This window comes from Saccopteryx leptura, chromosome 3 (genome assembly GCF_036850995.1).
Source record: "Saccopteryx leptura isolate mSacLep1 chromosome 3, mSacLep1_pri_phased_curated, whole genome shotgun sequence".
Taxonomy (NCBI): Eukaryota; Metazoa; Chordata; class Mammalia; order Chiroptera; family Emballonuridae; genus Saccopteryx; species Saccopteryx leptura.
This window is the reverse complement of record NC_089505.1, coordinates 97,011,027-97,038,255: the sequence shown is the minus strand read 5'-3', so window position 1 is coordinate 97,038,255 and position 27,229 is coordinate 97,011,027. Positions and strand designations below refer to the sequence as shown.

Here is a 27,229-nt window from a genome sequence, read left to right as displayed (position 1 = left end):
GACTCCCCCCCCCATGACAGTTAAACAGTTTAGAGAGTTATACATGGTAAATACATGCAGATGATGTGACTATTTATCAGAGGTGGCTGCAGCCACCTGGGATCTTCAATCAACAGGCTTGGTGTGAACACCAGCCTCGCATGTGCTGGGGCCATGACGGGGAGCAAGCCCCGGCCCCGTGGAAGCTAGCACCTGGCAGGGACAATAGTCAGGAAAGCCGGCAGCTCCGGTCAGACAAGAGCCTTGTCTGCAACACCAAAATCCAGGAGCTCTGGAAGCAGAGGCCTCTCCCCAGGAGAGGTGGAAACAATTAGTAAGTGACACATGTGCCCTGAGCCAATGGAGGTGACTTCTAGGCTTTGCTTCTTCCTCCCACTGGGTTTGTGGGCTAAGTGACTCGGGGACCCCACCCCAAGCCCTACCGCAGTGCTGCGTGACGCAAAGGCTACAAGCCAGATCACCGTCCTAAACTCTGAAACGTTACTCTGAATTCTGAAATCAACAGGCCCCTGAAGATTTGGGACAGGGGGCCCACACTTGAGGGATCATGGCCGCAAAAGCACAGATGCTGACTGCATCACCAGAGAAGCTGCTGACACTCCAAGCCCGAGTTTGAAAATTGAGAAGCTGTCAGATTGGGGGACTAGTTGTAGAAAGCAAAAAGGAAAAAGAAAAAATGACTCTGGAGTGTTGGTGGAAGGTGACTGGCTCCATTGACACAACTTAATAACAATTTTTAAAAAAAGAAAAATGGAGGCAGGACTTGTTGGGGAAGTTCCCGGAAGGCGGCTGGAAGGACAGCACGGGAACTCAGAGGAATTAGGACGGCAGCGAGGGCCAGTGGGTCATCGGTGTCCACTGAAGCCAGAGGGGCAGGTGAGATCGTCTGAAAGGCAAAGTGTAGAGAAAGGGGGGATGCTGGATTCCAGATTCTGAGGAATATATGTATCAGGTGGGAGGAGGAAGAGGCTCTGGCCTGAGGCTAGGGGCAAGTCGGAATCGTCCAGCCTCCTGTGCCCGAGACCTTATGCTGGGCACGGGAAGACAAAGGTGAATGCAATGAGAGATGCTCCCATCTAGTGGAAGGGACACATGGAAATAGACAATTATTTTTAAAAACCTAAAAATGCAATCATGAAGCAATGGGAAAGGGGGAGGATATGACAAGTATTAGACTCTTACCACCTGCTGGGCTCTGTCTTTGTTATAATTATCTCTTTTAATCCTCCCACAGCCCCACGGTGTTAGTATTATAAATCCCATCTTACAAGTGAGGAAACTGAGGCTCAGAGAGTTGAAATCAAAAGATGAATTAATTTTCATTTTGATCGAAGTCCAACCATCCTAAAGTAGGACCCCAAACTGAAACCGATTTGGAAGTATTTATCATTTTGATTATTTAGCCCACAAAAATAATTAGCTGTGTACTTCAGAGCTAACACTAAAGATGGTGTTTAGCCATCAATAGAGGGCATTATCCAGGACACAGAAGTCCAGCCAATAACTTTGTCTCTTATCACACATACTCTAAGCTGAGTTTTTAGAATCAGGATATATAGTAAAAAGAACAAAGAAACAAAAGGCTAAGAGCCGTAATATATAAAGAACTCATGCAAATCAATAAGAAAAAATATATATAATAAGAAAATGGCCAAAGGATATCTACACATCAACTCACAGTATAAATACAAATAATCAATAAACTTTTGAAAAGATGCCCAGCTTCATCATGAATGAAATAAATGCAGATTAAAATCAGTAAAATACTATTTACCACCCATGAGATTAGCAAACATTTAAAAATGAATAACATTTCATGTTGGTGAAGATGTGGGAAATGAGCGCTGCCATTTATGTACTGTTGGTGGCAGTTGAATTTAGTAAATCCTTTTTGGAGGACAATTGACAATAGCCATCAAAATTTTAAATGTGGCCATTTTCTGGACTCCCTCTACCCCCCAGATTTTGACTTCTAAGATCCTGATGTACTAAATATGCACATGCACAGAGGGGGCTGTAAAAAGTGGGTAGTTGCAGCTTCACCTATAGTTCAAAAATGAAAGCAACCTAAATGATCATAAACAGGGGACTAGTTAAAGGGAGAAGTGAGTGCCACGATGCATGCGGTGATCCCATTCATGAGGGGAAATGTCCGTCAATGCACAGGAAGGTCCAGAAGGACCCTAAGAAACTGCTAATAGTCGCCACCCTGAAGGAATGGACAGGCACGAGAAGCAGGGAATGAAGGACACTTTCATTTGATATTTTAAGTAAGGATAGTTGGAAAAAAAAATACAGTAAAAGAAAAAGAATGGACCAAGCTTTGATGTCAGACCATTCTCGGTAAAAATTTTGGTTCCACCATTTACCTTGGGAGTGGTTTTGGACAAACAACTCTAAATCTCAGTGTTCCTGCCTATTAAATGGTAATAGCAGTCCCTTCTGCACAGGAGTTCTGGGAAAATTACATGAGATTACGTAGAAAAAGGGCTGGCTCTTAGTAGGTGCCCAGTGAACGAGGGCAGTTAGAATGACTAGTCCTAGGCAGATTCACATACCTCATGACTTTTTGATGCCTTTCATCAACAGCAGGGGAAAGAATTAAAATTGCATGTGATTAATATGAGATCAACAGAATCTTATTAAACCCATCTGTTCTACTGAGAACCTGAGGCTAATAAGTTTGCTTTTTAATTATTTTGTGAAATCCTGAGCCATCTCTCTAGAGAGAGAAAGAAGGAGGAGGAGAAAGGAGAGAGGAAGACAGAAATGTAACAGACCAAAACAATAACTATAATTTCTTGGTAAATTAAACACCAGTCAGACATTTATATTCTTGACACCCAAAGGCGTTTTGTGCTGTGAACCTACTTAAATGTAGAGTGCGGGGGTGGGGAGCTTCAGGCTAAGCCACCAAATTATATACACTTATGAATTTATAATGTGCATTAATAAAGTTCTTTGCAGATCTCATCACTTACTTGGGCTTTCTCGAACCCCCTGGAAGCTAGCCAGGCAAGTGGTATCGCTCCCTGCTGTACCAGAAAGAAACTGGAGCACAGAGAGGGTCAAGTGCCTCTCCAGAATCACACAGCAGAGCCAGGATGTGAACTCAGGCAGGCCTGTCTGACTCCATGGTGACAGGGTTTCATCCTGAGCCCCCCGGGGGACTCCTTGTGGTCCCTGCTCCAGGTTCCACATGGGTGGGAGGTGATGGTAGATGGAAGAAGAGAGGACCCCTGCCCACAAGTGGCTCCAGGCCTGAAGAAACAGACAGCAGAGAGCCCAGGGTTATTTTCTCTAGATGGTGTGGGGTGCAGGGAAGGGGGACCCATAAAAGTAGAGGCGTGTTCCCAGGGCTGCGACCTGCCTGGGTGGCCATCCTCACATGCTCTGAGATGGCCTGACTCGAGGCAGAACTGCTCCCTGCAGCTCACAGACAAGCGGGGACCAGACCCTGAGCTCACCCCGCAGAGCACGGTGGCCCCAGTTCCGAATGGTCCTCTCCTGCAGAAGGACCCTGCTGCCTTTCCGTCTCCCCCGGGAAGCCCTGGACCAGGGAACTGGGGGCTGTGAGCTGACAGCAGCTCTCCTGCTCCTCGTGCTGACTCTTCGAGAACTTCCTCCAGTTTCTTCCTCCATCCATTCAATGGATATCCATCTACTGCCCACCAGGCACTATTCCCAGCTTGGGGGACTCAGCAGGGAACAAAGCAGACACCTTCACGGGGCTCCCACGCTCTGGGGAGCACTCCCACAGGTCCTCGCTGCTCCCACCGTCACACTGCACAGGTGCAGCCAGGGCCCTGGATCCCACAGAAACACCAGTCCCACCGGACTTCCCTGGGCCAGGCAGGGCTCGTCTGTGTGCTAGGGCTCCCCCAAGGCTGACGTTCACCCCTCCTGTGCCCGCAGGGGGGACTGGCTGCTGAGCTTCGTGTACCGCACGTCCTCGGTGCAGCTCCGCGTCGCCGGCCTGCAGCCCGTGCTGCTGGACAGGCGGGTGGAGAACGTGGACCTGTCCTCCATCGTGAGTACCACCCACCGCCTGGCCCTCCCAGGGCTCTGCGTTTGCCAACAGGGGCCCTTCACTAACCAGCCCAGCAGGCTCCCACCCCAGGGACTGGCCCTGGCCCATCCCACCCCATGGGAGGGAGAGCATAGAATTTGTTTGGGAACAGGTAACGCCTATTTACAGCACTGTCCCTTTGTCACCGGGCCTCTTTACCCACCTTACCTCTAACCATCACACTGCCTCTGGGGCAGTGTTATTACCCCCATATCGCAGATTAGGAGACTGAGGCTTAGAAAAGTTTCTATCACACAACTAGCAATTAACAGACTGCATTTGAACCCCCAGAGCCCATGCTCTGGCCCCACCTACTGCCCTAGTCCTTTCCCCTCACCTTCCCCCACTCCTCCTCCCAATGTCCCCACCACCAACTCCCCCAACCCCAGAGGACTAGTAGGGACAGTCTGTTTGCCCAGAAGTAAGCAGAGGACGCAGGTAAAGGGATCCGGACTGGACCCCAGCAGAGACAACTGCCTGGCTGGGAACATGGACTGCGGAGCAGGGAACCTGTGTTCCCAGGTCCCCTGCCTTGGAAGCCTCAGGGGAGTGCGTTTAAAATGCAGATCACGGCCCTGGCCGGTTGGCTCAGTGGTAGAGTGTCGGCCTGGCGTGCAGAAGTCCCGGGTTCAATTCCCGGCCAGGGCACACAGGAGAAGCGCCCATCTGCTTCTCCACCTCTCCCCCTCTCCTTCCTCTCTGTCTCTCTCTTCCCCTCCCGCAGCCAAGGCTCCATTGGAGCAAAGATGGCCCGGGCGCTGGGGATGGCTCCTTGGCCTCTGCCCCAGGTGCTAGAGTGGCTCTGGTCGCGGCAGAGTGACGCCCCGGAGGGGCAGAGCATCGCCCCCTGGTGGGCAGAGTGTTGCCCCTGGTGGGCGTGCTGGGTGGATCCCGGTCGGGCACATGCGGGAGTCTGTCTGACTGTCTCTCCCCGTTTCCAGCTTCAGAAAAATACAAAAAAAATAAATAAATAAAAATAAAATAAAATGCAGATCACGGGGCCCCACTGCCAGGACCTTTTAAAGCCGTCCCCAGGAGTGGAGCCTGCTAGTCTGCAATTGAACGTACTTCCCGGGACTCTCTCGCACACCTACCTCCAGGCTGACCGCAGTTGCAGAGGGTTAAAAAGAATCCCACTGGGAATGGGGTGAGGGGACCACCTGGGCAGCCACACAAACCTCACTTTGAGTTTCTAGAGCCCCCTTTCAGGCTTGAAAGCACCTCATTCACCTGCACACACCTGTCACAGGGAGTTCATAGCTCCATGTACGGACACTGTATGCCCAGCGCTGCCCTCAGCTGGCATCAGTATCCTCATTGTACAGACAAGGACACTGAGGCTTTGAGAGGCTAAGAGACGTGCCCAGGGTCACACAGCAGGAACATGGCAGAGCAGGTCTCAAACCCAGTTCCAAAGCCGATGGGCATTGCCCCTTCTTGGGCAGACATGAGAAACGGGCAGGAGAGGTGCCTGCTTCCAGGAGGGTGAGAGTGATGGGCTGCAGTTACATCTGTTCTCCTGTGAGAACAAGAACTTTGGTTTCCAATTATTATGTTGTCGGCTGCCATTTATCAAGTGCCAAGCGCTTCCCAATCGGAACACCCCCCCCCCCAGAGCAGGCAGACCCTCCCCCCTGGGCGCCTCAGAATCCCTGGGGGAGGGGCACTTGGAGGACTCTGGCTCCTCCCGGCAGCTTCAGCAGCCGCCTGTCCCAACAGCCCTCCACGGCACCTTAATCCCTCCCTCACCAGCACCACTAACACTGGCTGCGTGTTTATTAAACCTGACTGGGAATTCTAGCACAAAAATCTTAAAACCAAAACTTTATCAGTCACTGCTGCCCCAGAAGTTCCTGGACCATGTCCTGGCCCGAGGTCCTCTCGGCCTCTCACTCACTCACCTGCCACCATGATGCCAGGGCCACCTCGTCCTCACTTATATCTTCGTTCCCCAAACTCCCAGATCCTAGCAGACAAGTTCTAACCACCAGAGGAACACCAGCGGGGCAGCCCGTGCCTTCCTAACTGGGAGCTTTAGGCCTGGTGTTGGCCCAAGAATAAGAGGCGCTTCCAGTGCATGCGTGCGTGAAAAGTGACCACTCCCGTTTAAAGGGACAGTCGTCCCAGGACAGACATGAGGCTCTGGCCCCAGAGCCACAGGAAGCCTTTTAGATCATCCTTAACCCTGACAGACTTACTTCACATGACATAAACCTTACGACAACCCCCCAATAGGAGATATTGGGCTTCCCCAACCCACAGACTGAAAAGCTGAGGCTTGAGAGAATGAGTTCACGTAGCTAGAGCTGTAGATCTGTGCTCTGAAACCAGGCAGAGCCTGTGCTGTCGTCGTCCCCTCCCCCCTGCCGTGGGGGTGAGGGAAGCTGGGTAACCAGACCAGGAAACCCCAGGACTCAGAGCGATGCCTCCTGAAGAGGCCCAGGGATCTCTGTCCTAGTTATGGGTACCTGAATGGGGGAAGGTGAGAAGTGGCTTGTGCCTCACCACCCCGAGAGTCTCCCTCTTCCAGAAGGAGGAAGAACTGAAAGTGTCCTGTAAATGAAAATTCCCTTCGCCCTGGCCGGTTGGCTCAGCGGTAGAGCGTCGGCCTAGCGTGCGGAGGACCCGGGTTCGATTCCCGGCCAGGGCACACAGGAGAAGCGCCCATTTGCTTCTCCACCCCTCCGCCGCGCTTTCCCTCTCTGTCTCTCTCTTCCCCTCCCGCAGCCGAGGCTCCATTGGAGCAAAGATGGCCCGGGCGCTGGGGATGGCTCTGTGGCCTCTGCCCCAGGCGCTAGAGTGGCTCTGGTCGCAACATGGCGACGCCCAGGATGGGCAGAGCATCGCCCCCTGGTGGGCAGAGCGTCGCCCCTGGTGGGCGTGCCGGGTGGATCCCGGTCGGGCGCATGCGGGAGTCTGTCTGACTGTCTCTCCCTGTTTCCAGCTTCAGAAAAAATGGAAAAAAAAAAAAAAAAAAAAAAAAAAAAAAAATGAAAATTCCCTTCAAAATGTCACAGGCCCTCCCAAGATCCAATCTCTGCCCCAGGAAGCCTCTGAGTGGGATGTATTGGGAAGGGCACAGCCTTGGGCAACAGGGAGGCCTGGCCACTGGTATACTGGCTGTGTGACCTTGGGCCGGCTACTTCACCTGTCTGTGCCTGTTTCCTCATCTATGAAACGGGGGGAATCACCTACCTTCAGAGCAGCGCATGGGAGATGCTTGGTGCATAGTAGGCCCTCGTGTAACACTAGCTGCCTCCTCTCCTGCCTCTGCCACCACCTTCAGTTCTGCCTTTTGGACCAGCAGCTCTGGAGGTATCTCTCTCCTCTCCTCCCAATGCCTGCATGGCAGCTTCCCAGCCCTTGCCTAATAATAGCTCGTTATCACATTAGGAGAACTCCACAAAAGGCAGTACTTTCCCCTTTGGGGTAATTAGGGTAATTAGCATGGCCTCTGTGCCGCCTTGGAAATTCTTGCTGGAGGAGAGGTGGCTGGCAAGGGTTTCATTACTGCTGATGGGGAACCACTGGCCTCCTCATGCTCAGGGCAGATACCTGCAGGCTGGGCCTTCTCCCTGCCGGACCACACCGCCCCGGGCCCTTCGTGAGTCATCTCAGATGTCAGCCACCCGCTCCAAACATGGTCTGAGCTGGCTCCCGATCTAAGGACAAGCCTGAGCCAGCTATGAGTCAAAGTTCTTATGACTAAGGGGGACAGGGGGAGAGTGAATTGTAGAAGGTGCTTCACAGTCTACGCCGTGGGTCTGTTTTCGGTTCGAGGGCTTCCAGCCACGTCACAGCAACCTTCCGATGTAGCTACACTTAGTGTCCCTGTTTTACAGCTGAGGTAAGTGGAGGTCAGCATAGAAAGGGGCTTACCCCAGCCCCCAGAGCCAGTCACCTAAAGCTGCAGATGGAATCAGAACCTCCACCCCAATGAGCAGAAGGTTCCTTCCTGCCCTCCATGGACCCAGATTCTGCAGGGAACCTTCCTTCATCTTTCCTTAAGGAGTTCTAGAGGGCCGTGAACTTAGAGGTTCCCACCCCACTCTGGGTTTCAGAGTCATGGAGAGTCGGAGTCAGGACATTGGTGACTGAGGGACAGAGGGAGGCCTGGGAGCTTAGCTTGGGTCCCTGAGGAGGGCTGGGCTCTGCCCACCTACCGTGACCTTCACTCACTGTCCTCCTGCAGGTCAGCGGCCACTTGGACTATGCCAAGCAGATGGATGTCATCCTGAAGGCCGTGGGCATCCGCACCAAGCCTGGCTGGGATGAAAAGGGGCTTTTGCTGGCCCCAGGCAGCCTGCCCCAGGAGGAGCCCCGCCAGGCGGCAGCTGCCTCCTCTACAGACAAGCCCACTGACCAGGACGGGCAAACCCAGGGCCCTGCAGCCGGAGATGCCTCCAAAGCGTCCATATCCACTGACCCCAGCCAAGCCCAGGTGCCAACGAGACTGGACCAAGTCGAAGGGGGCTCCCTTCCTGCTGCTGCCTGCCCTGCTGAGAGCCCCCAGATCTGCAGTCATGGCATGAGCCCCAACCCACTGGGCTGCCCCAGTTGTGACAGCGAGAACCAGGGGCCCTGCCCAGGCCTGGATTGACCCCAAAAGGGGACTTGAGCCATCTTCCCATATTGCCACATGAAGTGCTCTCTTACCCCCTTCCCCAGGCCCCCTGAAGGAGCCCTGAGGAACTCCTGCCAGTGCCTTTCCTGCGCTGAAGGCTTTGGGATTGAAGAGCAAGCGACTGAAAGGAGGAGGCACTGAGGGAGACGACAGTCCCTCTCTGGGGAAGCAAGGCCAGAGCCCTGCAGAATCAATCAAGCGCAGTTGAGAGCCCCAGGACTGTCAGCTGTGGGCCTCCTGTACTTCAGGTCACAGCTGTGGGGTCTGGCTGTCCACCCAGAGGACAAGGGGGCTTTCTGGGACCTGAGGCTCCCACCCACCACTCTCCCCTGGCCTCAGTCAAGCCAGGTATCTGCCTGCTCTTCCATCCACCCCAGGGCTGCCCAGCATCCTGCAAGCACCACACACACCCACAGAGTGGGCGCCAGTGGGGAGCAGGCAGCTCCCTCTCTCTGCTCTTGGGAGATCTAACCAGATCCGGCACACACAGCCATGCCGGCTGTGCACTGCTCAACCAAAGGGGCGGCAACAGACGTGGTGTGAAAGGCACCCCCCAAAGCTGTGCTGCACAGTGGCCCTGGAAGTCATCGGAACAGAGCACAGTCAGTAATGCACACGCGGTATGGGTGGGACCTGGGCCTGGTAGCAAGAATGGATTATTTGGGAGAAGGATTTCCTGTAGCAGGAACAGAGGTGACGAGGAAAAATAAAGAGTAACGGTGACCACTTACTATGTGAGTGTTTACCATGTACACAGTGCTCGCGTGGACTGTCTCAGCGGACCCCTCAACAACCAGATGAGGCAGCTACTGCTGTTATCTTCACTTTACCCCTGCAGAGACCGATGCCCAGAGAGGTCAGGTGACCTGCTCAAGATCATAGAGCTGGTCAGGCCCAAATTGTCAGTCAGTCCTCAGAGCCCAGATCTTAGCCACTGTCCCTGCATCTCTGGGAACCTCCCCTTTGTTCCTCCCACTGCCCCTGAATGACAGGACCAGAGATCACACCCCCACCCATTGTGCAGATGGAGAAATCAAGATGCAAGCAGAGACAGTATTGACAAGCTCTGGAGCAGGCAGCGGGGAGGAGGGGAGACAGGAGGAGTTACAGTGATGGAGGAACTGAACTGGTCCTCAGGGGCATGTGTATTTGTTCATTTAACAAATATTTACAGAATTCTTGCTGCTGTTAATCCAAACAGCTCAAGTTACCCATGGAAAACTAAGGCCCCGGGAGGGTAAATGACGTTACTGAGGTCCCAAAGCAAATTAGGAGCAGAGTCTGGATCGGAACCCAGGACACCTGGGCCCGGGGTCTCTCCCCACATCACCAGCTCCTTCTCCAGCCCGTGTGGCCACTCAAGCAAATCGGTCCACACTGCAGTCACTGCCTTCAGCTAGTGGTTTATTGATAGTCTACTGGAACAGGCCCCAGGGCAGGGGGCGGGCTCCACAGGCACCACAGTCCCTCTGTGGACTGCAGCCAGGGCCGGAGTGGAGTCTGATCAGCACCAAGGAGAGCCAGGCCCCCAGCGGAGGACCCCCTGGGAGTTTGGGTTAATAGAACTTAGTGCAGGTGGGAGATAAGAAAAAGCTCCCACTGAAAAGAAACCTACAGCAGGTAAAGTGTAGGAACTGAATCTTTCCTAAAAAAAAAAAAAAAAAAAAAGGCCCTGGACCAGGGCTCACCTGCCCTCCTGAGGCTAGCAACCCACACCAGGGACAACAACTCTTCAACTCTACTGACTGAGTGGCCACCACTCCCGTTTCCCTCACTGACCCAGAGGGGGTAGGGCACGGGGATGGTTCTGTCCCCATCAGCTGGCTCCCTCCTGGGTCCAAGGAAGCCCAGGGCAGAGGATCACCCATCGCAGATGTTGAGCAAGAAGCCACCAGCCACCCCTTTGCCCAGGAGAGGCAGTGCGGTAGCCTGGGAGCTGGGATGGGGCTGAAGAAGAGGAGGAAGATGAGGGGGAAACACTGGGAACTAATGGCCCTTCCTGGCCCACAACCAGAGGCCAGGGAGCTGAATGGCCAGGACTTACAGCAACAGCAGGTGGACCACCTACTAACCACCTGCCAGGCATCCACAACAGCAAGTGCCACCTACTGGGTGCAGGCATCCTAGTCACACTGCGCTAATTCTCATGGCACCCCATCCTTACCCCATTTTGCACATAGAGTAACAGGCTCAGAGAGGTTAAGTAACCTGTGCCAGAGCTAACTAGTGGGGTCGAGACCCAGGTTCAGGCCTGCCTGACTCCCAGGCTCAGGGGCTTTCTGTGAGGCCACACCCATCCGAGGGGCTGGCTGGTCCAAAAACTGTCCAGCAAACCATCCTCAGGGTTGAAGATCAGCTAAGCCAGCAAACCTCAAACTGTAATGTATATACACACGTCCCCGGGGAGCTTGCTCACACAGCGATTCTGACTCAGCAGGTCCAGGGAAGGGGCAGAGGTGGGGGTTTTTAACAAACTCCCAGGAGCTCATGGTGATCTGATGGCCCACAAACTATCCTTAGAGGGGCAAGGGATTCAGCCCTGCACTGATCCATCTCTGCAGACAGAGGCATCCCTTCTGTGCGATCTGATAGAATGCGCTATGGAGGTGGTCTTCATCCCAATCTGAGCCGAGAGGCCTTTCCCCTCTCCCAGAGCCTCCAACCACTCTGTACACACAGCCACGAGTTACACTCGGCACTGCCGCTTCCTGGAGAAACGGTGTGGAAGCCAGCTACCCTCCCTCCGCTGGAGGACGTTGAATGACGTTGAATGAGCAGTGGTGGCTGGTTCAGTGCCCATCCCCGTGAGTTCAGAAGGCTCCCAGGAGACCTGCAGCTCATCCTGGCCTCAGCCAAGAGCTGGCCCAAGGCCTCGGAGACTTGGTTCCAACCAGTCCAGTTCCTCGTGGACCAGCTACAGGTCCAGATCAGTTCGTGGGGGCACCAGGCGGATGCAGCCGCAGCTTGGGCTCCATAGGATCGATGTTGAAGAAGTTGACCGTGGCAGAAGTCCTGGCGGGCGGTGGGGGGTCCCGGGTGGCCTCCCCCGGTAGCAGCAGCTGGGATGTGAGCTGAAGGCCGGAGGAGCCCCCTGAGCCTGAGTCAGAGGCAGAGGCAGAGGCAGAGTCCGGGGGCAGGGGCAGGGGCAGCACCTGTTGCAGGCTCAGGCCTGGCCGGGCACCGCTGTGGGAGGTACGCATGGAGGGCGAGGCCAGGCTGGTCCGCTGCTCCTGGGGGCAGTAGGGACACGGCAGGATCCTGCCCAGGGCCCGCTTGAAGTCCCGCATGAAGAGTGGGTAGATGATAGGGTTCATGGTGCTGTTACAGTAACCCAGCCACGTGAGGACATCGAAGAGACCGGGGGAGATGCAGTCACACACAGCCTGGAGGAAAGGGGCGCATCACTCCTGGTCCTGGGCAGGAACACAGACCACCCACCCAGCATGACTGGGACAGACACACACGAGCACACCAAGAGAAGTAGCCCACCTTCCTCCCTCCCCGTGCTTGGGCTGGTGTGGATTTCAGGGTCCTCCCCAGCAAGGCCTGGACTCATCTGCCCCCTACGGTGGCATTACCTGGGCTATGTTGGCCACAAAGAAGGGCAGCCAGGTCACAAAGAACATGCCCAGCAGGATGCCTAAGGTCAGACTGGCCTTCAAGGCCTTCCTGCTGTGCTTGGTGGCCAGACGCCTGCTGTCGGCCAACTCCACCCCAGGGCGGGGGGTCCTGGGCACCTGCAGAAAGGAAGTCCACATGAGTCAGCAAAGAGCCCTCGACTGACCCTGACCCCATCTCCAGACTGAGCCTCAATCCTAATTCTAGACTGAACCCTCATACCGGCCATAAACTGAGTCCTGACCCTAGACAGAGCCCCAACGCTAGTCCTAAACTGAGGCCTGACCATGACTCTAGATCAAGCCCTGACATCAGCAATAAACCAAGCCCCGATCACGATCCCAGACTGGTCCCTGATGCCTACCATAGATTGAGCCTTATATAACCAAGGTCTCAAATTGAGCCTCAAACCTGGACCAGACTGAGCCAACCTTAGCCCCAAGCTGTGTCCTGTCCCCAGCAATAGACTGAGCCCTGCTCCTGACCCAGCACTACACAAGGAACTCTAGGAAATGCAGTGAGACAGCAACATCACCCCAAACACAAATCAGTCCAAAAGACACCGCCCCCCATGCAAAGAACAAGTCTATGCAAGCCAGCACCCACGACCTTGAGCTCCAGCACCTCCCAAAGCCTTTGGTGCTAGAAAAATTGGTCACAATTTAACAAAAGAGGCCCTGTTGCTGTCCAGGGATTGGCTATCTCTTTTTATATGGGTTCTCTTCATATATTGGAGAAATGGTTTTGCTTGCACTATTACCCTCATGCTGCACAAAATAAAGTGCTTTTTTGGAAAACCTGTGCCAGAGCAAACGTTTACAATGAAATCTATTATAAATTACTTGGGGTGCTCTGGCATTTCACAACTCAAATTATGTGTGGACTAGCAGACATGCTATTCCCAAACATCGACTTCAAGAGCCGGAGAGTGGTGGAGGGAAGGGATAGAAAGGAGCCATTGAAAGGGGACCACGGGCATGAGGAGGTTAGAATTCGACTCTGCAATTTGGACCACAGTCCCAAAATATGAAGTTTCCTTAAACTGGAGTATCCTTTAGCCCAAAAGTTCCCAGAACTTTCCAACCTCATGAGCCCATTGAGAGTCTAATAACATCTACACTGTTCCCAGGAAATTAAAAGCTTATCATTTTTTTACACACATACAAAAAAAAATCCCACACTTTCCAGAGGGTTCTGAGATCATCTTGAAGCCCATCCAGGAACTCCTAGGGGGTCCATGAAGTCCTCCTCTAAACCGTGCGTTGTAAACAATTTTAGATTTTCTTTCTTTTTTTTTCCTTTTTTTAATAGAAACTCTTTCAAAGTACAGTCCTTTTTTATTATTATTGAGTTTTAGAGAGAGAGAGAGAAAGAGAGGGGAGAAGTGATAAGAATCAACTCATAGTAGTTGCTTTCTGTATGTGCCTTGACCCAGCAAGCCTGGGGTTTTGAACCGGCGGTCTCAGCATTCCAGGTCAACGCTCCATCCACTGTGCCACCACAGGTCAGGCCAATTTTGAATTTTCATACATCAGATTGTCACAAAGTGAGGCCCACCTATATTCACAATTTAAGTAAATATCAATGTGCAGGGGTGTGCACTCTTCATTGAACGATGCAAAGAATTGTATGCTTCTGGGGAGCACACCTGAGCTTTGCAAGTCAGGAATTCCCCCTCCGCCCTCCCACCCTACATTTTCTAAACTTTATGGGAGCCCAGATTACTTCATGAGGCAGCCAGTAGTGGGCTGAGTACAGAGAAATGAGAGTCAGAAGGAGGCAGGAAGGGAACCAGATTCCCAGGCAACCTTCGCAGATGGAAAGGGGGCGGGAGAGACAAAGCCAAGATGTGTCAGCCCCATCACGTATGCACAGAAGTCAAGCCTCTCACCCGGCTCTCAGGTGCGGGGCGCCACCACCTTCCAGGCCCGCTTTTCTCTCCCCGCCTCCTCCGTGTAGCGGGACCTTGTTCTTTGTCCATGGTGCTGAAATGTCAGCTCCATACTGTCTTTCTAAAAGCTCGGGGGTCTAATTTTGGAATGGCAGTGGGAAGGAGCGGACAGATGAAGCACTGTAACTCCCACCCCTCAGCGTGTTTATCCAGGCGAAGTCTGGTTATTTGAATATCAAGGACAAATCCACAAAGGGCAGCCGAAGAGAGGCATTTGTTGTCTCTCCCCTCCGTCTTGGTGAGGCAGCATTGTGCAGAGGCAAGAGCTAGGCTTTTAAGACAAGTGGTCGGGCTTCAAACTATGCCTCTACTACTTATTCACTCTGTGCCCTTGAGAGAGTCTCTGTTTCCACACCTGTAAAGTGGGAGAAATGATACTCAGCTTACAGAGTCGCTGTGAGGCTGTGGGTGATACGTGCATGCACGGGTCCCCACATAGAGTAAGCGCTCAGCGCGTGGTAGCCTCAGCAGGGTGTGTATGAGAAAGAAGTTCTGTCACCCTCGGCAGCCTGGTCCTCCTGCCAGCATCTCTGGCTCCCCAAAGCGGCACAGATGTCAGGACACACGCTCTGACTCACCGCAATGTAGCAAGGGGTGGGGTGGGGTGGGAGAGAGGACCCACTTTTCTCTTTCCTCTTCTCATTTTCTCCCCTCCTCCATATGGTTTCTTGGCCCCACCATGGTCAGCCTGCAGGAGAGGCTCCTGCTTCCCCAAAGAATCTGCTAAGATCTGCCAGGCCTTCGAATTGCTGCCATCAATGGGAACAGACAACAAGGGAGGAGGAGACACAGTCTCCAGAAGACCCCACCATACTGGGATCCCTCTGAGCCCTGGGGACCTAGGGCAGGGGAGAGGCAAGAGAGAACCTTGATCTTGTCAGAGCACTAAGGCATGAGGAACTGAGGGTGATACCCTGAGGGCAGGCATCAGGGCAGAAAGCTCCAGAGGTGGAGTTATGGATAATCTGAGATTCTTTCGTCTTCCTGGGAACAATGGTGGGTTTTTCCTTCACCTCTTCTCCTGAAAGAGTTGACCCAAGAATGTAGGCAAAAGCAAAGAGAGAAGGAAACAGGCTCAGAGAAAGCAGGGGACCTTCCCCAGGTCACATAGTGCCAGAACAAGGCCTTGAACCAAAGCACTAATGACCCCAAATCAACACTGTGATGCTCATTTATTGAGCACTTACTATGCATCAGCATTTGATATTCACTGTGCCATTCAGTCTTTATGGGAGTATTATTATCTCCACTTTGCAGATGAGGTTCAGAGAGGCAAAACAACTTCTCAAGAGCATTGAGTCAAAAATCAAAGTCATTTCTGGCTCCAGAAACTACACTTCTTCCACTTCACCATGCTGCTTTTATTTGGGGGGATGGCATCCATGGGCCACAGTCAAGGGGCGGGTACAGAAACCCTGCTGCTGCCACCGACAGGCCTGCATGGGGCAGAAGTCAATGGCACACACCCTGGTGTCGACATGCCCCCCTCCACTTCTCTCTGCCCTGTAGTCACCTCATAGCCCCTTATGGTCACATTGTTTGTATATCCCTTACAAGCCTGTAACATGTGCAACTGTCAGAGGGCAGCCACCTGGAGGACAATCTGGCAGTGCCTTTCCAGAGTGCAATTCCACTTACAGGTTCCTCTGGTTATAAACACCCGTACACTTGTCTGCACACACGGCATATACAAGAAGGTGTGCCACAGCACTATTCATTAGAATCAGCCTAAATGTCCATCAGAAGGACAGTGGTTAAATAAACCATGGCACATCCCACTAAATAGCACTACACACATGTTTAGGCCCTGGCCATATAGCTCAGTTGGTTAGAACATCATCTGATATGCTGAGGGTGCAGGTTCAATCCCCAGTCAGGGCACATACAAGAATCAACCAATGAAAGCATCAATAAGTGTAACAACAAGTAGATCTCTCTCTCTCTTTTTTTTTCTCTCTCTCTCTCTCCCTCTTCCTCTCTCTCTAAACTCAATAAATAAAAAATTTAAAGAAAAAAATAGTAAACACATGTTTAAAAGAAATGAATCAATGAAATGGAAAGATATCCAAGACATATTAAGTGATAATGGCAAGTGGTAAAACAATACAACAGTTTTATTTGATTAAAAAAATGCACAAAATACTAAACTTTACTAGATACATAAACAAATATGTGAACATATAAAAAAAGGACAGGAAAGACATACTCTAAGTTAGCGAGTGTCCCTGGGAGTAGAAGGTGACTGGCTGGAAGTCAAAGAGGTATTATACTTTATCTCTATATTTGAATTTTTATTTTAAAATGTACTTGTGTATTCCCTTGTGTAGTTTAAAGTGTTTATGGCCATCGAATCATAGTGTGAAGTTACAAGGTGGACTCTAGAACCAGACTGCCTATTTCCAAATCATGACTCTGTCACTACCCAGCTGAGTGACCTTGAGCGAGGTACCTCACCTCTTTGTGCCTCATTTTTCTCATCTGCAAAATGGCCATTATAATAGCATGTGCCTCATGCAATTGTAGTAAGGATTAAATAATATCCAGCAAGTTATTCGAACAGATGCTGGTACGTACTGTGTACCACGTGTTAGCTATATTGTTGTTGATTTAACTAGTGTCCAGTTTAACTCTTTGATAACGGTGGTGATACTGATGCTGGTGGCAGGCTTAGTGCTTTTCCCCAGAGCAGCTCAGAAGGGGGTGAGCTCCCCAGAACCATTTTTTGCTATAAGAAGAAAGGAGAGGAACATTTGTTGAGCACTTACCATGTGCCTAATTTACATATATCATCTCATTGGTTCTTCAGACAACCTCAAGTGATAAACAGCATTACCCCTGGGGTAGAGGGACGTGAAGGATGTTTCCAAAGTCACCTGGATATTCTGGAAAGGAGGCAGGATTTGAACCCACAACCAGCCAGAACACAGGCTCGGGTACCGAGACCAGGCTCCACCACACTGCCTTGGTCCTAGCAGCAGCCAAGCCTGCCACACTCCACACTGCTCCTCCATCAGCCTTGCCCCGATTCAGCCCCCTCCTTCCCCTCTGAGATATTTCTGTGATCACAGCCTCCCCCTCTGAGGAGGAGGAAGCAGAGAGGGAAGGGAAGATAGATTGCTAAGACAGAATGAGGCATAGTTGGGTGAAAGACGGGCAGGAGGGAAAGGAAGAGAAATTGATGGCAGAGAGGTGGGGAGAGGAAGACAGCGGGATGCAGAAGGGAGGAAGAGAATGGGGCGAATGGGACTGAAGGGGAGAAGGATGGGTGAGCGGGAGAAAGGTGAAGTACAAAGGAAGACGATGGGGAGGGGGCCATGGGCCACAGAGACACAGGAATCCTGGCAAAGAGAAGCTGAGAACGCAGGAACCGCCAGCCAGGCCCCCTTCTGCTGCTCTCGGCCAGGCTGAGCTGAGCTCCATCACTGGTCCCTCTGGGGCCTTCCAAGGATGAGCACGTTCCCACATGGGCACACTCCCTCCCCTCTCCTTTCCTGCCCTGGCAGCATCCAACGCCCACTGCCTCCCATGCTCACAGTCCCTGACTCAGCTATAAGCATGACCCCCTTTCTCATAGCCTCTGGGGCCAGGAAGACCTGACTGAAACCACTAAGCCAACCGGTTCCTTTATAAAAGCCTGTTCACATAAATAAGCAGATGTGGGGGTAGGGGGCAGAAAATGCTCAAGCCTGCTCAGTTCCCATGTCCTCAACCCAGAGGAGCTGGGGCTTTAGGGACCTGTGCCCAACTCCCTTCCTACCACGGAGAAGCTGCAGGCTGCACCGGGGGAGGGAGCTAAGGGCTAGCTGGGGCTGAAGGCAGGAGGAAAGAGGCCCAACGTGCCACAAGCTTTGTTCTCATCAGTTCCTTTAGGTCCAGGCATTGAGAGAGCCTCCACCCCCAAGCCAGAAGCTGCCAGCCTCTCGGACAGGCCAGCAGGAGTGGGAGGAAAGGGGTCAAGAGCCAGGAGGCCAGAGTAGAGGCAACATCCCAGAAGCAAATTCCCACAACGTAGGCAGTTCTCCAGGCAGTATGGAAAGTGGCATCGGAGAGCCTGCTTAGGAGCTGAGTGGTTCTGGAAGCAAGGATAGTAGCGGGGTCTGACACTTCCACACGCCACCAAAGGAGAGGGCTTTCCAGGAAGTAGGAGGAATTAGCACAGGCACCATTTCTGGCTTGAGGGGTCCATGGGTCATTCTGCCTTGGAGGCAGCGAGCTAGCCTAAATGACCCAGGAAGACTCTTCTCAGCATTTGGTTTTAGGACTCAGTGTGCCCCCTTTGCTTCAGGGTGCAAACATATGCACAGCCAATGACAGATTCTGAGTATCCACAGACTGAGACACCTCTCCTAGAAGCTTCATAGTCCCATCATGATAAAGTTCTGTAATCAGTGTCTGTCTCCCTGACTAGTACATAGATTCCCAGAGGGCAGGACCCTCTCAGTCCTGTCCATCACTGCATTCACAGCCTCGGATAGCACCTGCACAATGTAGGACCTCCATACTTGTTAACAAGCAACTGAATTGATGTACTGAAAAGTGTGGGATCCACCAGGTACAAGAACTGATTCTGAAAGGAATGGGAGGAAACGAAGCAATGTGAACAGGGGTTGAATGGCTGGCTCTGTGAAGCACCGTGTCCATTTCAGTCCTTTCATCAATAAACACGGAGCACTGAGGCTATGCCAGCCACTGTGGAAGGTGCTGGGAATCCAACAGGAAACAGACACATTCTAGTAGGAGGAAATAAACAGATAAATAAATGGGAACGTATTGAACATGTCAGGGGGTGGTAAGCACTGCTGAGAATAATAACTCAGGAAATTAGGACTGAAGGGGATCCAGGAAAGTATGTCAGTTGCTACTCTTAATTGACAACTGAGCAGAGGCCAGAAGAAAGCAATGGAAGTTGCAGAGAAACCACATGGAGATGTAGGGGAAGGGTACTCCAGGCAGAGGGAACAGCAAGTGCAAAGGTCCTGAGGCAGGGCTGTGCTTGGTGTGCTCAAGGAACAGCCAAGAAGCCAGCATGGCTAAAAGAGAAAGAGTGAGGAAGGAAAGGAATCCACAGAAGGAGCAGAGAGCCAGGTGATATGAGAGGTGAGGCAGCAGGAGCAGAGGAACAACAGGACAGGACTTGCATTTTAAAGAGCTCACTGTGGCTGCAAGAATGGAATCAGGGAGTCAGTGGGAAATCCTTGCAATAACCCAGGCATCAGATGAAGGGGCTCAGCCTGGGGGCGGGGAAAGTGATGGAGACGAGAAGTGGCCCGAGCCTGCACATGCCCTGAAAATAGAGACAAGACTAGACGTGGATTGGGAGGAAGAGAGGCATCCAGGCTGCCTCCAAGGTTCCTGGCCTGAGCAGTTGAAAGCATGGGGTTGCCATTGGTTGACATGAGGAAGACTGTGGGGAGAGTAGGGCTAGGGCCAGGAAAATCCAAGGTCTGTGTGGAGCATGTCAACCAAGCAGCCCAAACTGGAAGTTATCAGCGTGTAGGCGGTACTTTCAGTCAGGAGACAAGATGAGCTCACCAGAGAGTGAACTTGAAAAACAAGAGAGGCTGGGGGCCCAGAGATGTCATGGCTGGGGGACCCAACAGAAGAAACTGAGAAGGCACAGCCAGTAAAGCACAGGGACATGAGGGGGTGCCCCTGAAGCAGTGTTTTAAGAGAGTGCCATCGCCCACAGGCAATCCAACGCTCACACTGAGGCCTTGGCATCAGCCTGATCTGAGCCTGAACCTCACTAACCAGCTGTGTGTCCTTGGGCAAGTCACCTCTCCTCTTCCTGAACCTCAGCTTCCCATCTGTCAACAGGAATGGTGGCAATATTTTCCTCATTAGGTGTTCGGGGTTTAGCTCAGCTCAGTGTCTGGCACACAATGAGCGCTCAAAGACTGTGGGGCTGTAGCTGTTGGTACCTGGGGGACTCCTGCCCAGGTTCTGAGGCCACAGGCTCAGGTTCGATCCTGGTGCCAGCCAGTTAGAGTCACGGAAAGAAAATCTGTGTGTCACAGGCCCTGCTGGAACCAAGAATCCAGACCTATCCCACTCCAACCTCATCAAGACCAGCCAGCTTCTCCCACCCTTAGTCACAAAAGCAGAGCTTCCCACAGTGGGGAAGGGCCTAGACTCTAGGTGATAAATTGACACCTTGTAAGGTAACTGAATCACACAGTAGGAACACGAGCCCTTTACAGTTCCCGTCTAGCTCTCTGGTCACGCCATGAGGAAGTCTCGTGTTGATGTCACTTTGTCTTTAACATTCATCTGACACTTAACAAAGAGGAAGCAGGCCTCGGCCCAGTCACTTCAACCAGCCGAGCCAGGCCTCAGGAACACTGCTAGGTTCTGCACACTCACTGAAGTTGTGTTCGTCACCTTCTATTTATGGCAAAGATAATTGCTTGTCCACTCTGGAAAAGATGAGTCTTTTTCTTAAACAAACCCTTGGAAGTAAAGATAAATGAGGTGATTAAAAGAAATGGCTAAGTACATATGAATGAAGTGGTTTGAGGAGTGTAGGGAGGGTAGTAAGACAGGTGTCCCAAGGTGGTTCCTTTGGCCTGAAGTTTGGGACGTGTTCCTTTACAAGAACCCAGAGAAAGAGTAGGGATGGCCCAAGGCAGTTCTTCCTACTGCTGAAGAACCAAGCCAGGGTCACAGCCACCTGCTGAGACTCAAGGATGTTCTCCAATGAGCACGGATTGGGGGAGAGAGCAGGCCTGTGGCCAGGACCCCTGGCCCACCCAGCTGCTGCTCTGGGCCTCACTGCTGGAGTGGGACAAACTGCTCCAGGGAACTGGCCCTCAGCCAATTCTCTATTCATCTTGTGACCCACAAGCCCCCACCCCCACCTGCAAGAGTCTCCTTCACCTGAGGCTTCACCAAGATGAGCCTGGAGAGCCCAGTCAGGACCTTTCTCGGGGCCTATGATCTAATTCTTGTGGGCTAAGGCCTGGTATGTCTAAACTCCCATCCCTCAAGTGGACAACCGCACTTAAGCGTCATGTGGCCTGGATGGCAAAAGCAGGTACTCTGCTCTGGACACTGCATGGCCTTGAGCTAAGAGCACCTATCCTATTTACAACTAATTACAAAGCACCTACTATGCACCATGGAGATCACAATCAACCCAGACACAGCCGGTCCTCACGGGGTTTACATTCAAGTGGGGGGACAGACAATGAATGAACAAGCCAACAAATAAACTGAGGGTCCCTCTGGAGAATAACCAGCTGGGGGAGGGTGCGGGTCTGCAGACAGAGTAGTCAGGAACAGCCTCTAAGAAAATTTAATCTGTGAGCTGAAAAAGTCAGGCAAGGGAAGCTCTGGAGGGAAAGCATTCCAGGCAGAGGAAACAGCAAGTGCAAAGGCCTTGGCAGGGAGGTCAGCTGGTGCCTTCAAGGAACAGACAGAAGAACCATATGGCTGGTGCAGAGAGAGGGAGGGAGAAGGAGGTGACGTAGGAGAGTTTCGCATGGTGGGAGCCCAAGGCCAGACCCTGACATAGGTCTCCTTTTTATCCCGACAGCAATGGGGACTCACTGAAGGGCAAGGAAGTGACGTGATCATTCTTTTTCTTAATACCTCTGACTGCTATGCAGAAAATGGATGGGGGTAGGTCTGAAGCAGAAGCAGGGGGAGCCAGCAGGAGACTATCAAAGGCTCCTAGGTAAGAAGCAATGATGGCTTGGATTAGGAAGGTGTGTTGGAAATGCACATGTTTAGGAGACAGCACCAACAGTTCCCACCAATGAATCTTGAGTGCAAAGGGAGAAAAATTATCCCTATGTTTCTGGCTTGCGATGCCACGATGGTGCCATTTGCCATCATGGGGAAGACCTGGGAGGAGCAGGTGGGAGAGTTGGGTCATCCTGAATTCCCTGTTGCACACGTTACCTTCCAGAAGCCTGCCTCCCATCTCGATGAAGCTATCCTGTGGACAGTCCAGCACAAAGTCTGGAGATCAGAAGACACGTAGGAGCTGGGAATAGCCACTTGGAAGTCACCATCAGCGTATATTAAGGGGTCAGGTGCCCCATAGGCACCCAATAGCTGCTCATTCCTCCAACCCACAATCCCGGATCTCCCCGCGCCCCGCGGGTACCTGCAGTGTCTCCAGCGCCTGGCCGGCCATGCCCGCAGGGAGGGAGGCCACCTGCAGAGCCTGCTTGCGGGCGGCCAGTAGGATCCTGCAGTAGGTGAAGCAGATGGCGCCCGAGGGCAGGAAGAAGGTGAGGCCCGACGCCACGAGGACGAAGGGCAGGCTGGCTAGCAGGCGGCACTGGCCCGGGGCGGGTGTCCGCGCGCGGCCCAGCTCGTGCCAGCCCAGCAGCAGGGGCAGGAAAGAGGCAAGCGCCGCGAGGGTCCAGGCGCCCAGAACTAGCGCCAGGGCGCGCGGGGTTGTCATGCGCAGCTTGTAGCGCAGCGGCGAGAGGATGAGCAGGTACCGGTCCAGGCTGATGAGGCAGAGGTTGAGGATGGAGGCGCTGCAACACATCACGTCGAAGGCGGCCCAGAGCAGGCAGAGGCCTCGCGCCAGCACCCAGCGCCCGTACAGCGCGTTCAGCATGGCCGGCGGCATCACCACCAGCCCCACCATCAGGTCAGACGTGAAGAGCGACACCAGGAAGAAGTTGGACGTATTGCGCAGCGCGGGCTGCGTGCAGATGAGGGCGATGAGCAGCAAGTTGGCCGCGGCAGTGAGCGCGATGACCACACACAGCGCGGCTGCCACCCAGCCTCGGACCCCCGGTTCCGACACCAGCCCCGACCCCCAGTCGGGGGTGCTGTTGTATGCAGGACCCGGCTCTGGGACCATGGGGGCGCAGGATGGGCAGCGAGGCCGTGAGGTCCGAGAGACACCCCTGGGGGCGGACAGGGGGGAGGAGAGGGACAGGGCGATAGGTAAACAGGCAGAGACCCGAAGCGGATGGGCAGGGGGTAGACAGGCGGCCTCCGGTGTGGGGCAAGGACACCTGATCAAACGTGTAGGAAGTTTAGAGGGGGCGCTTGATGAGGAGCAGAGTGCCGTCGAGTGAGCGGGCAGGAAGTAGGAGGATGGGGACGCCAGAGGACTCTTGGAGGTTGAATGGGTGGGAGCGGAGTCACCTAGAAGGGGCTGAAGATCCGAGCGAGGGCGCCTAACTGGGGCACGGAACCGTGGAGGTGGGAGCAGAGGGCAGTGGGCGCGCTCGAGCGGGGGCAAGCTCTCCGAGGCAGGTGGGTGTTCGGGCGCTCTAGGTCTAGAGCCGTAGTGCTTGGGGTTTCAGGGTGGGGGCCCACGGGCCAGAGCAAAGCCTCCCGCGGAGAAGGCAGGTCTCAGAGCCCGTGCAGAGGCATTCCTGGGATTGGGCGGACACGGTAGCCTGAGGTGTGGGGAGGAAAGGACGCTGGGCCGGCTGGCAGGAACAGAAGGGGCAGCGGCCGCGCCTCCGTCCCCTCCCCACCTGGCCGCCGGGTCACGGGTCCCACTCCTGCCCGCGCTCGGTACCTGGGGCGCTCAGCGCTGCTCCGCCGCGGGCGACTGCGGCAAGCGCCGCGGGGCTGCGAGAGGAAGAGGCGGCCGCCGGCCCGGCAGGCGCCCAGGGAGCCCAGGAGGCGCGACGAAGGGCCAGCGCAAGCGGGTGAGCCGGTTGGGCTACCAGGGGTGCGTGGTCCCCGCGCCGCGGAGCCTGCGCTCCTCCTCGCTGTGGGCGGGGACAGCTGAGCCCCCGCCTCGCAAGCGGGCGGGGTCCCTGGTACCCCAGGCCTGTGGAGGGGCGATCCAAGTGCCCCAGCGGCAGCAGGTCGCCTCCCCAGATGTGGCAACCTCCATGGCCCCGCAAACCCCTCCCCAACTCACACGTGGCGGTGGCGCAGGAGGAACTCAAGAAGAGGAGGCTGTAGCCTGCCTTTATCTAGGGCTACCCCCCTGTGCGTGTTTGCCCACCGCAGCCGGCGCACCGCATTACCAGCGGGAGTCCATTGGGAGATATTGGGCAGATCACTTGACACCCATATGTGCACACACACACACATAGGTATGTACACATAAATATTATACATAATATATAGTAATCTCTATAATACTTCTTTTAAACTTCTAGTTTAAACAGCAAGTCACCTCCTCCTCAGGGTTCTCCAGCAGAGATCTTCCCTTTTCGAAGTATCACCAGGTCCTAAGAAAGAAGTCCCTGACCTGTTGGCACTCCCAGTTTAACAGAATGTGAACAGGATTGGGACACTCCGGGCCATGTGGGGGGTACAGTCACTGTAGGTAGAGGGGTAGGATGTGGCACCCCAGGGTGTGATCCCACTGTGTATCTCTTCCTCTAACAAGAGTTTCTACAAGGCTTCACAGATTAATGTTGTGAATTCCATTCATTCATTCAACAAACATTTGTTGAGCAGCTAGTAGGTGTCAGGCACTGTTCTGACCAACTGGGACACCACAGTAACCAAAACAGATCCCAGGTTTGTGGAGTTTGCAAGGTCTTTCTTGATTGCCTTCAGCTCAAAAGAATCTGTATAACATAGAGCCACATCTTGTGGTGACTCCATCCTGAACCCCTACAGCTCCCACACGTAAAGGTCCTGCTATGTGTCAAAGGCTTTATTATATTTTCTGACCTTTTGTAATAATACCGAGAGATAGATGTTAAACTGGGGCTCAGAGAAGCCAGTGGCCTCCCCCGAGGTCACCAGCAGCAAGTGATAAAGTGGAACTGAAACCCAGGTCTGCCTGACACCCAAGGCAGAGAAATCCTAAGACACTACAGCACCCTCCACCCACTCATGAGCCACTTTTTGGTTCTCGGAGCCTCCATATGGCCCACAGACAGGTCTATGCAGCAGGAGGAGGAGGCTTGTCATCCTTCCCAGTACCACCTGCACCATCCTGACAGGTTCTGCTGTGCCCGAAGGAACAGGGTGTCATATACCAATCATGAGATGAATGTCTTAAAGGCCAGACTTGGGATCCCGTTTCTGCTGCTTACTAGCTCTGTGGATTTAAGACCAATGGCTCCATCTCCTTGGGTCACTATTCTTTCATCTGCAGTAGTTTTCAGAGTAATACAGCAACCACCTCACAGGGTTCTTAAGGGGATTAAATGAGCCAGTGTAATCTGTAAACTTTATGGTATTGTGTCATTGCTAGCAGTTAGCCTCAATGTTCCCATTTGAACAATGGGAATGCATGCAACTCTGGAGTAAACCCTTCAGCCCAGGGATTCCTGGCTGACCAATAGCAAACCTCCCATGTAAAGCAGACATTGGAGCCCGGTGACCTGGGTTCATAATCCTGATTCTGCTCCTTGCTCTGTGAACGTGGTAAAGCCTCTTCAGTTCTCTGCTACTACAAAACTGGGGTAGTGAAGACATGAACAGAATAGGTCTTTAAACCATTTCACACAGAGGAGCTGCCTGATAAATTTCAGCTTTGAAAAATTAGTGAGATATATATATATATATATATTATAGAATATAAGCCCCTCTGCTTTAACTTTGATGTAATGTTTGATAGCCTTTGTTTAGAAAAAAAACTCAAGAAAACATGACAAAAATGTTAGTATTTGTTCATTCTGGGTGATAGATTCACAGATGTTGGTATGATCTGTACTTTTTTATAGTTCTATTTTTTTCAAGCTTGGGCCTGAGTGATGGTGCCACCTTGTGACCACACTGTTATTACCTTGAATTTAAGAACTTTTCAGAAATTACCATGAGCGCTCCTAAAGTTATTGTTTCCATTATGGATTAATAATGTTCTAGACATCCTTAACATTTCAGGGTGAAAAGGGACCTTCAGGATGCTTAGCCTTTGGTTGGTTACTTCTAGTCCCAAGGTGCTCTCTCCCTAGAGAGGAAGGCTGGTGCCACAATGGGACAGCTGAATCTTAGAAGGTCCTTCTTCTGCTCCAGGCCTCCATCAGATGAGCCCGCGCTCAAGCTAGTGACCTCGGGGTCTCGAACCTGGGTCCTCCGCATCCAAGTCAACCGCTCTATCCACTGTGCCACCGCTTGGTCAGGCCCCAGGCCTCCATTTTTGTCAGTACATAGAGGACAGAAGAGAGCTGCTCATTATAGAGATGGAGAAACCAAGGGCAGGGACGGTATGAGGCCTGCCCAAAGCTGCCCTCATAGAAGACACTGACCAACTAGGTAAACTGCATGCTGGTAGGCGTTTGTTGGTTTTGTTTGCTGCTGTATCCTCAGTACATTAGGCTGTCAGTAAATATCTGTTCAGTGAATAAATCAACAAAACTATCAGCCCATCCACCAGCAGTTATGGGCCAAACATTCATTTGCAATAATTGTTTTTTTATTTTTTATTTATTGATTTTTAGGGAGGGGGGAGAGTGAGAAACATCGACTTGTTGTTCCACTTACTTATGCGTTCATTGGTTGATTCTTGCATGTGCGCTGACTGGGCATTAAACCTGCAACCTTGGCATAGGGGACGACGCTGTAACCAATTAAGCTACCCAGCGGGGGCTCATTCTCAATCATTTTAATAATGGCGGACATTTATCAGGGTCTTACTATATGCCAGTCACTGTTTCAAGCTCTATATGTACACTGATTTATGTAAAGCTCACCATGACACTGACTGGAAAAGTTATGATAATCTTCCCTGTTTTACTGATGGGAAACTGAGCCTCAGAGATCTTAAGTGACTTGCTCAAGATTACACAGCTAAGAAGTGGCGCCATCAGGATTTGAACCCAGGCAGTCAAGATTTTCCCTGAGGCTTAGAGCAGGAGGGGGGGGGGAAGCTAGTTGGGGGTTGTTGGCTTAATACAGACTAACAAAGGCAGGAAAGCCGGGACCAATTACCCACCCATCCGGAGAGGGGCCTGCGTTGACAGTAGTGTGTGTCCCTGTTAATCCCTTGTAAAGATTTTTAAGCCCTTGCGGGTGAGGGTGGAGGGGAAAGGATGGCGGAGGGGGAGCTGCAGTTATTTTTCTGGGCTGTTTTGGT

The 27,229-nt window shown here is 52.7% G+C and overlaps 3 protein-coding genes across 3 annotated transcripts in view; 1 reads left to right on the top strand and 2 right to left on the bottom strand.

Annotated features, from left to right (window-relative positions):
* TMCO4 (transmembrane and coiled-coil domains 4) overlaps positions 1-9,452 on the top strand; it is an 86,177-nt gene extending 76,725 nt beyond the window's left edge. The window contains exons 13-14 of the mRNA XM_066375262.1: positions 3,916-4,030; positions 8,262-9,452. Coding sequence (XP_066231359.1) covers positions 3,916-4,030; positions 8,262-8,669 — 523 coding nt within the window. The 3' untranslated portion in view covers positions 8,670-9,452. The remainder of the gene's footprint in view (positions 1-3,915; positions 4,031-8,261) is intronic.
* Positions 1-27,229, bottom strand: part of PLA2G5 (phospholipase A2 group V) — a 315,873-nt gene that overhangs the window by 264,866 nt on the left and 23,778 nt on the right. The window lies entirely within an intron of this gene.
* Positions 11,621-23,086, bottom strand: HTR6 (5-hydroxytryptamine receptor 6). The gene is made up of 3 exons (XM_066372038.1): positions 22,373-23,086; positions 12,272-12,430; positions 11,621-12,076 (listed from the first exon to the last, which is right to left on the bottom strand). The coding sequence occupies exons 1-3, from the start codon at positions 23,084-23,086 to the stop codon at positions 11,621-11,623; spliced, it is 1,329 nt and encodes a 442-aa protein (XP_066228135.1).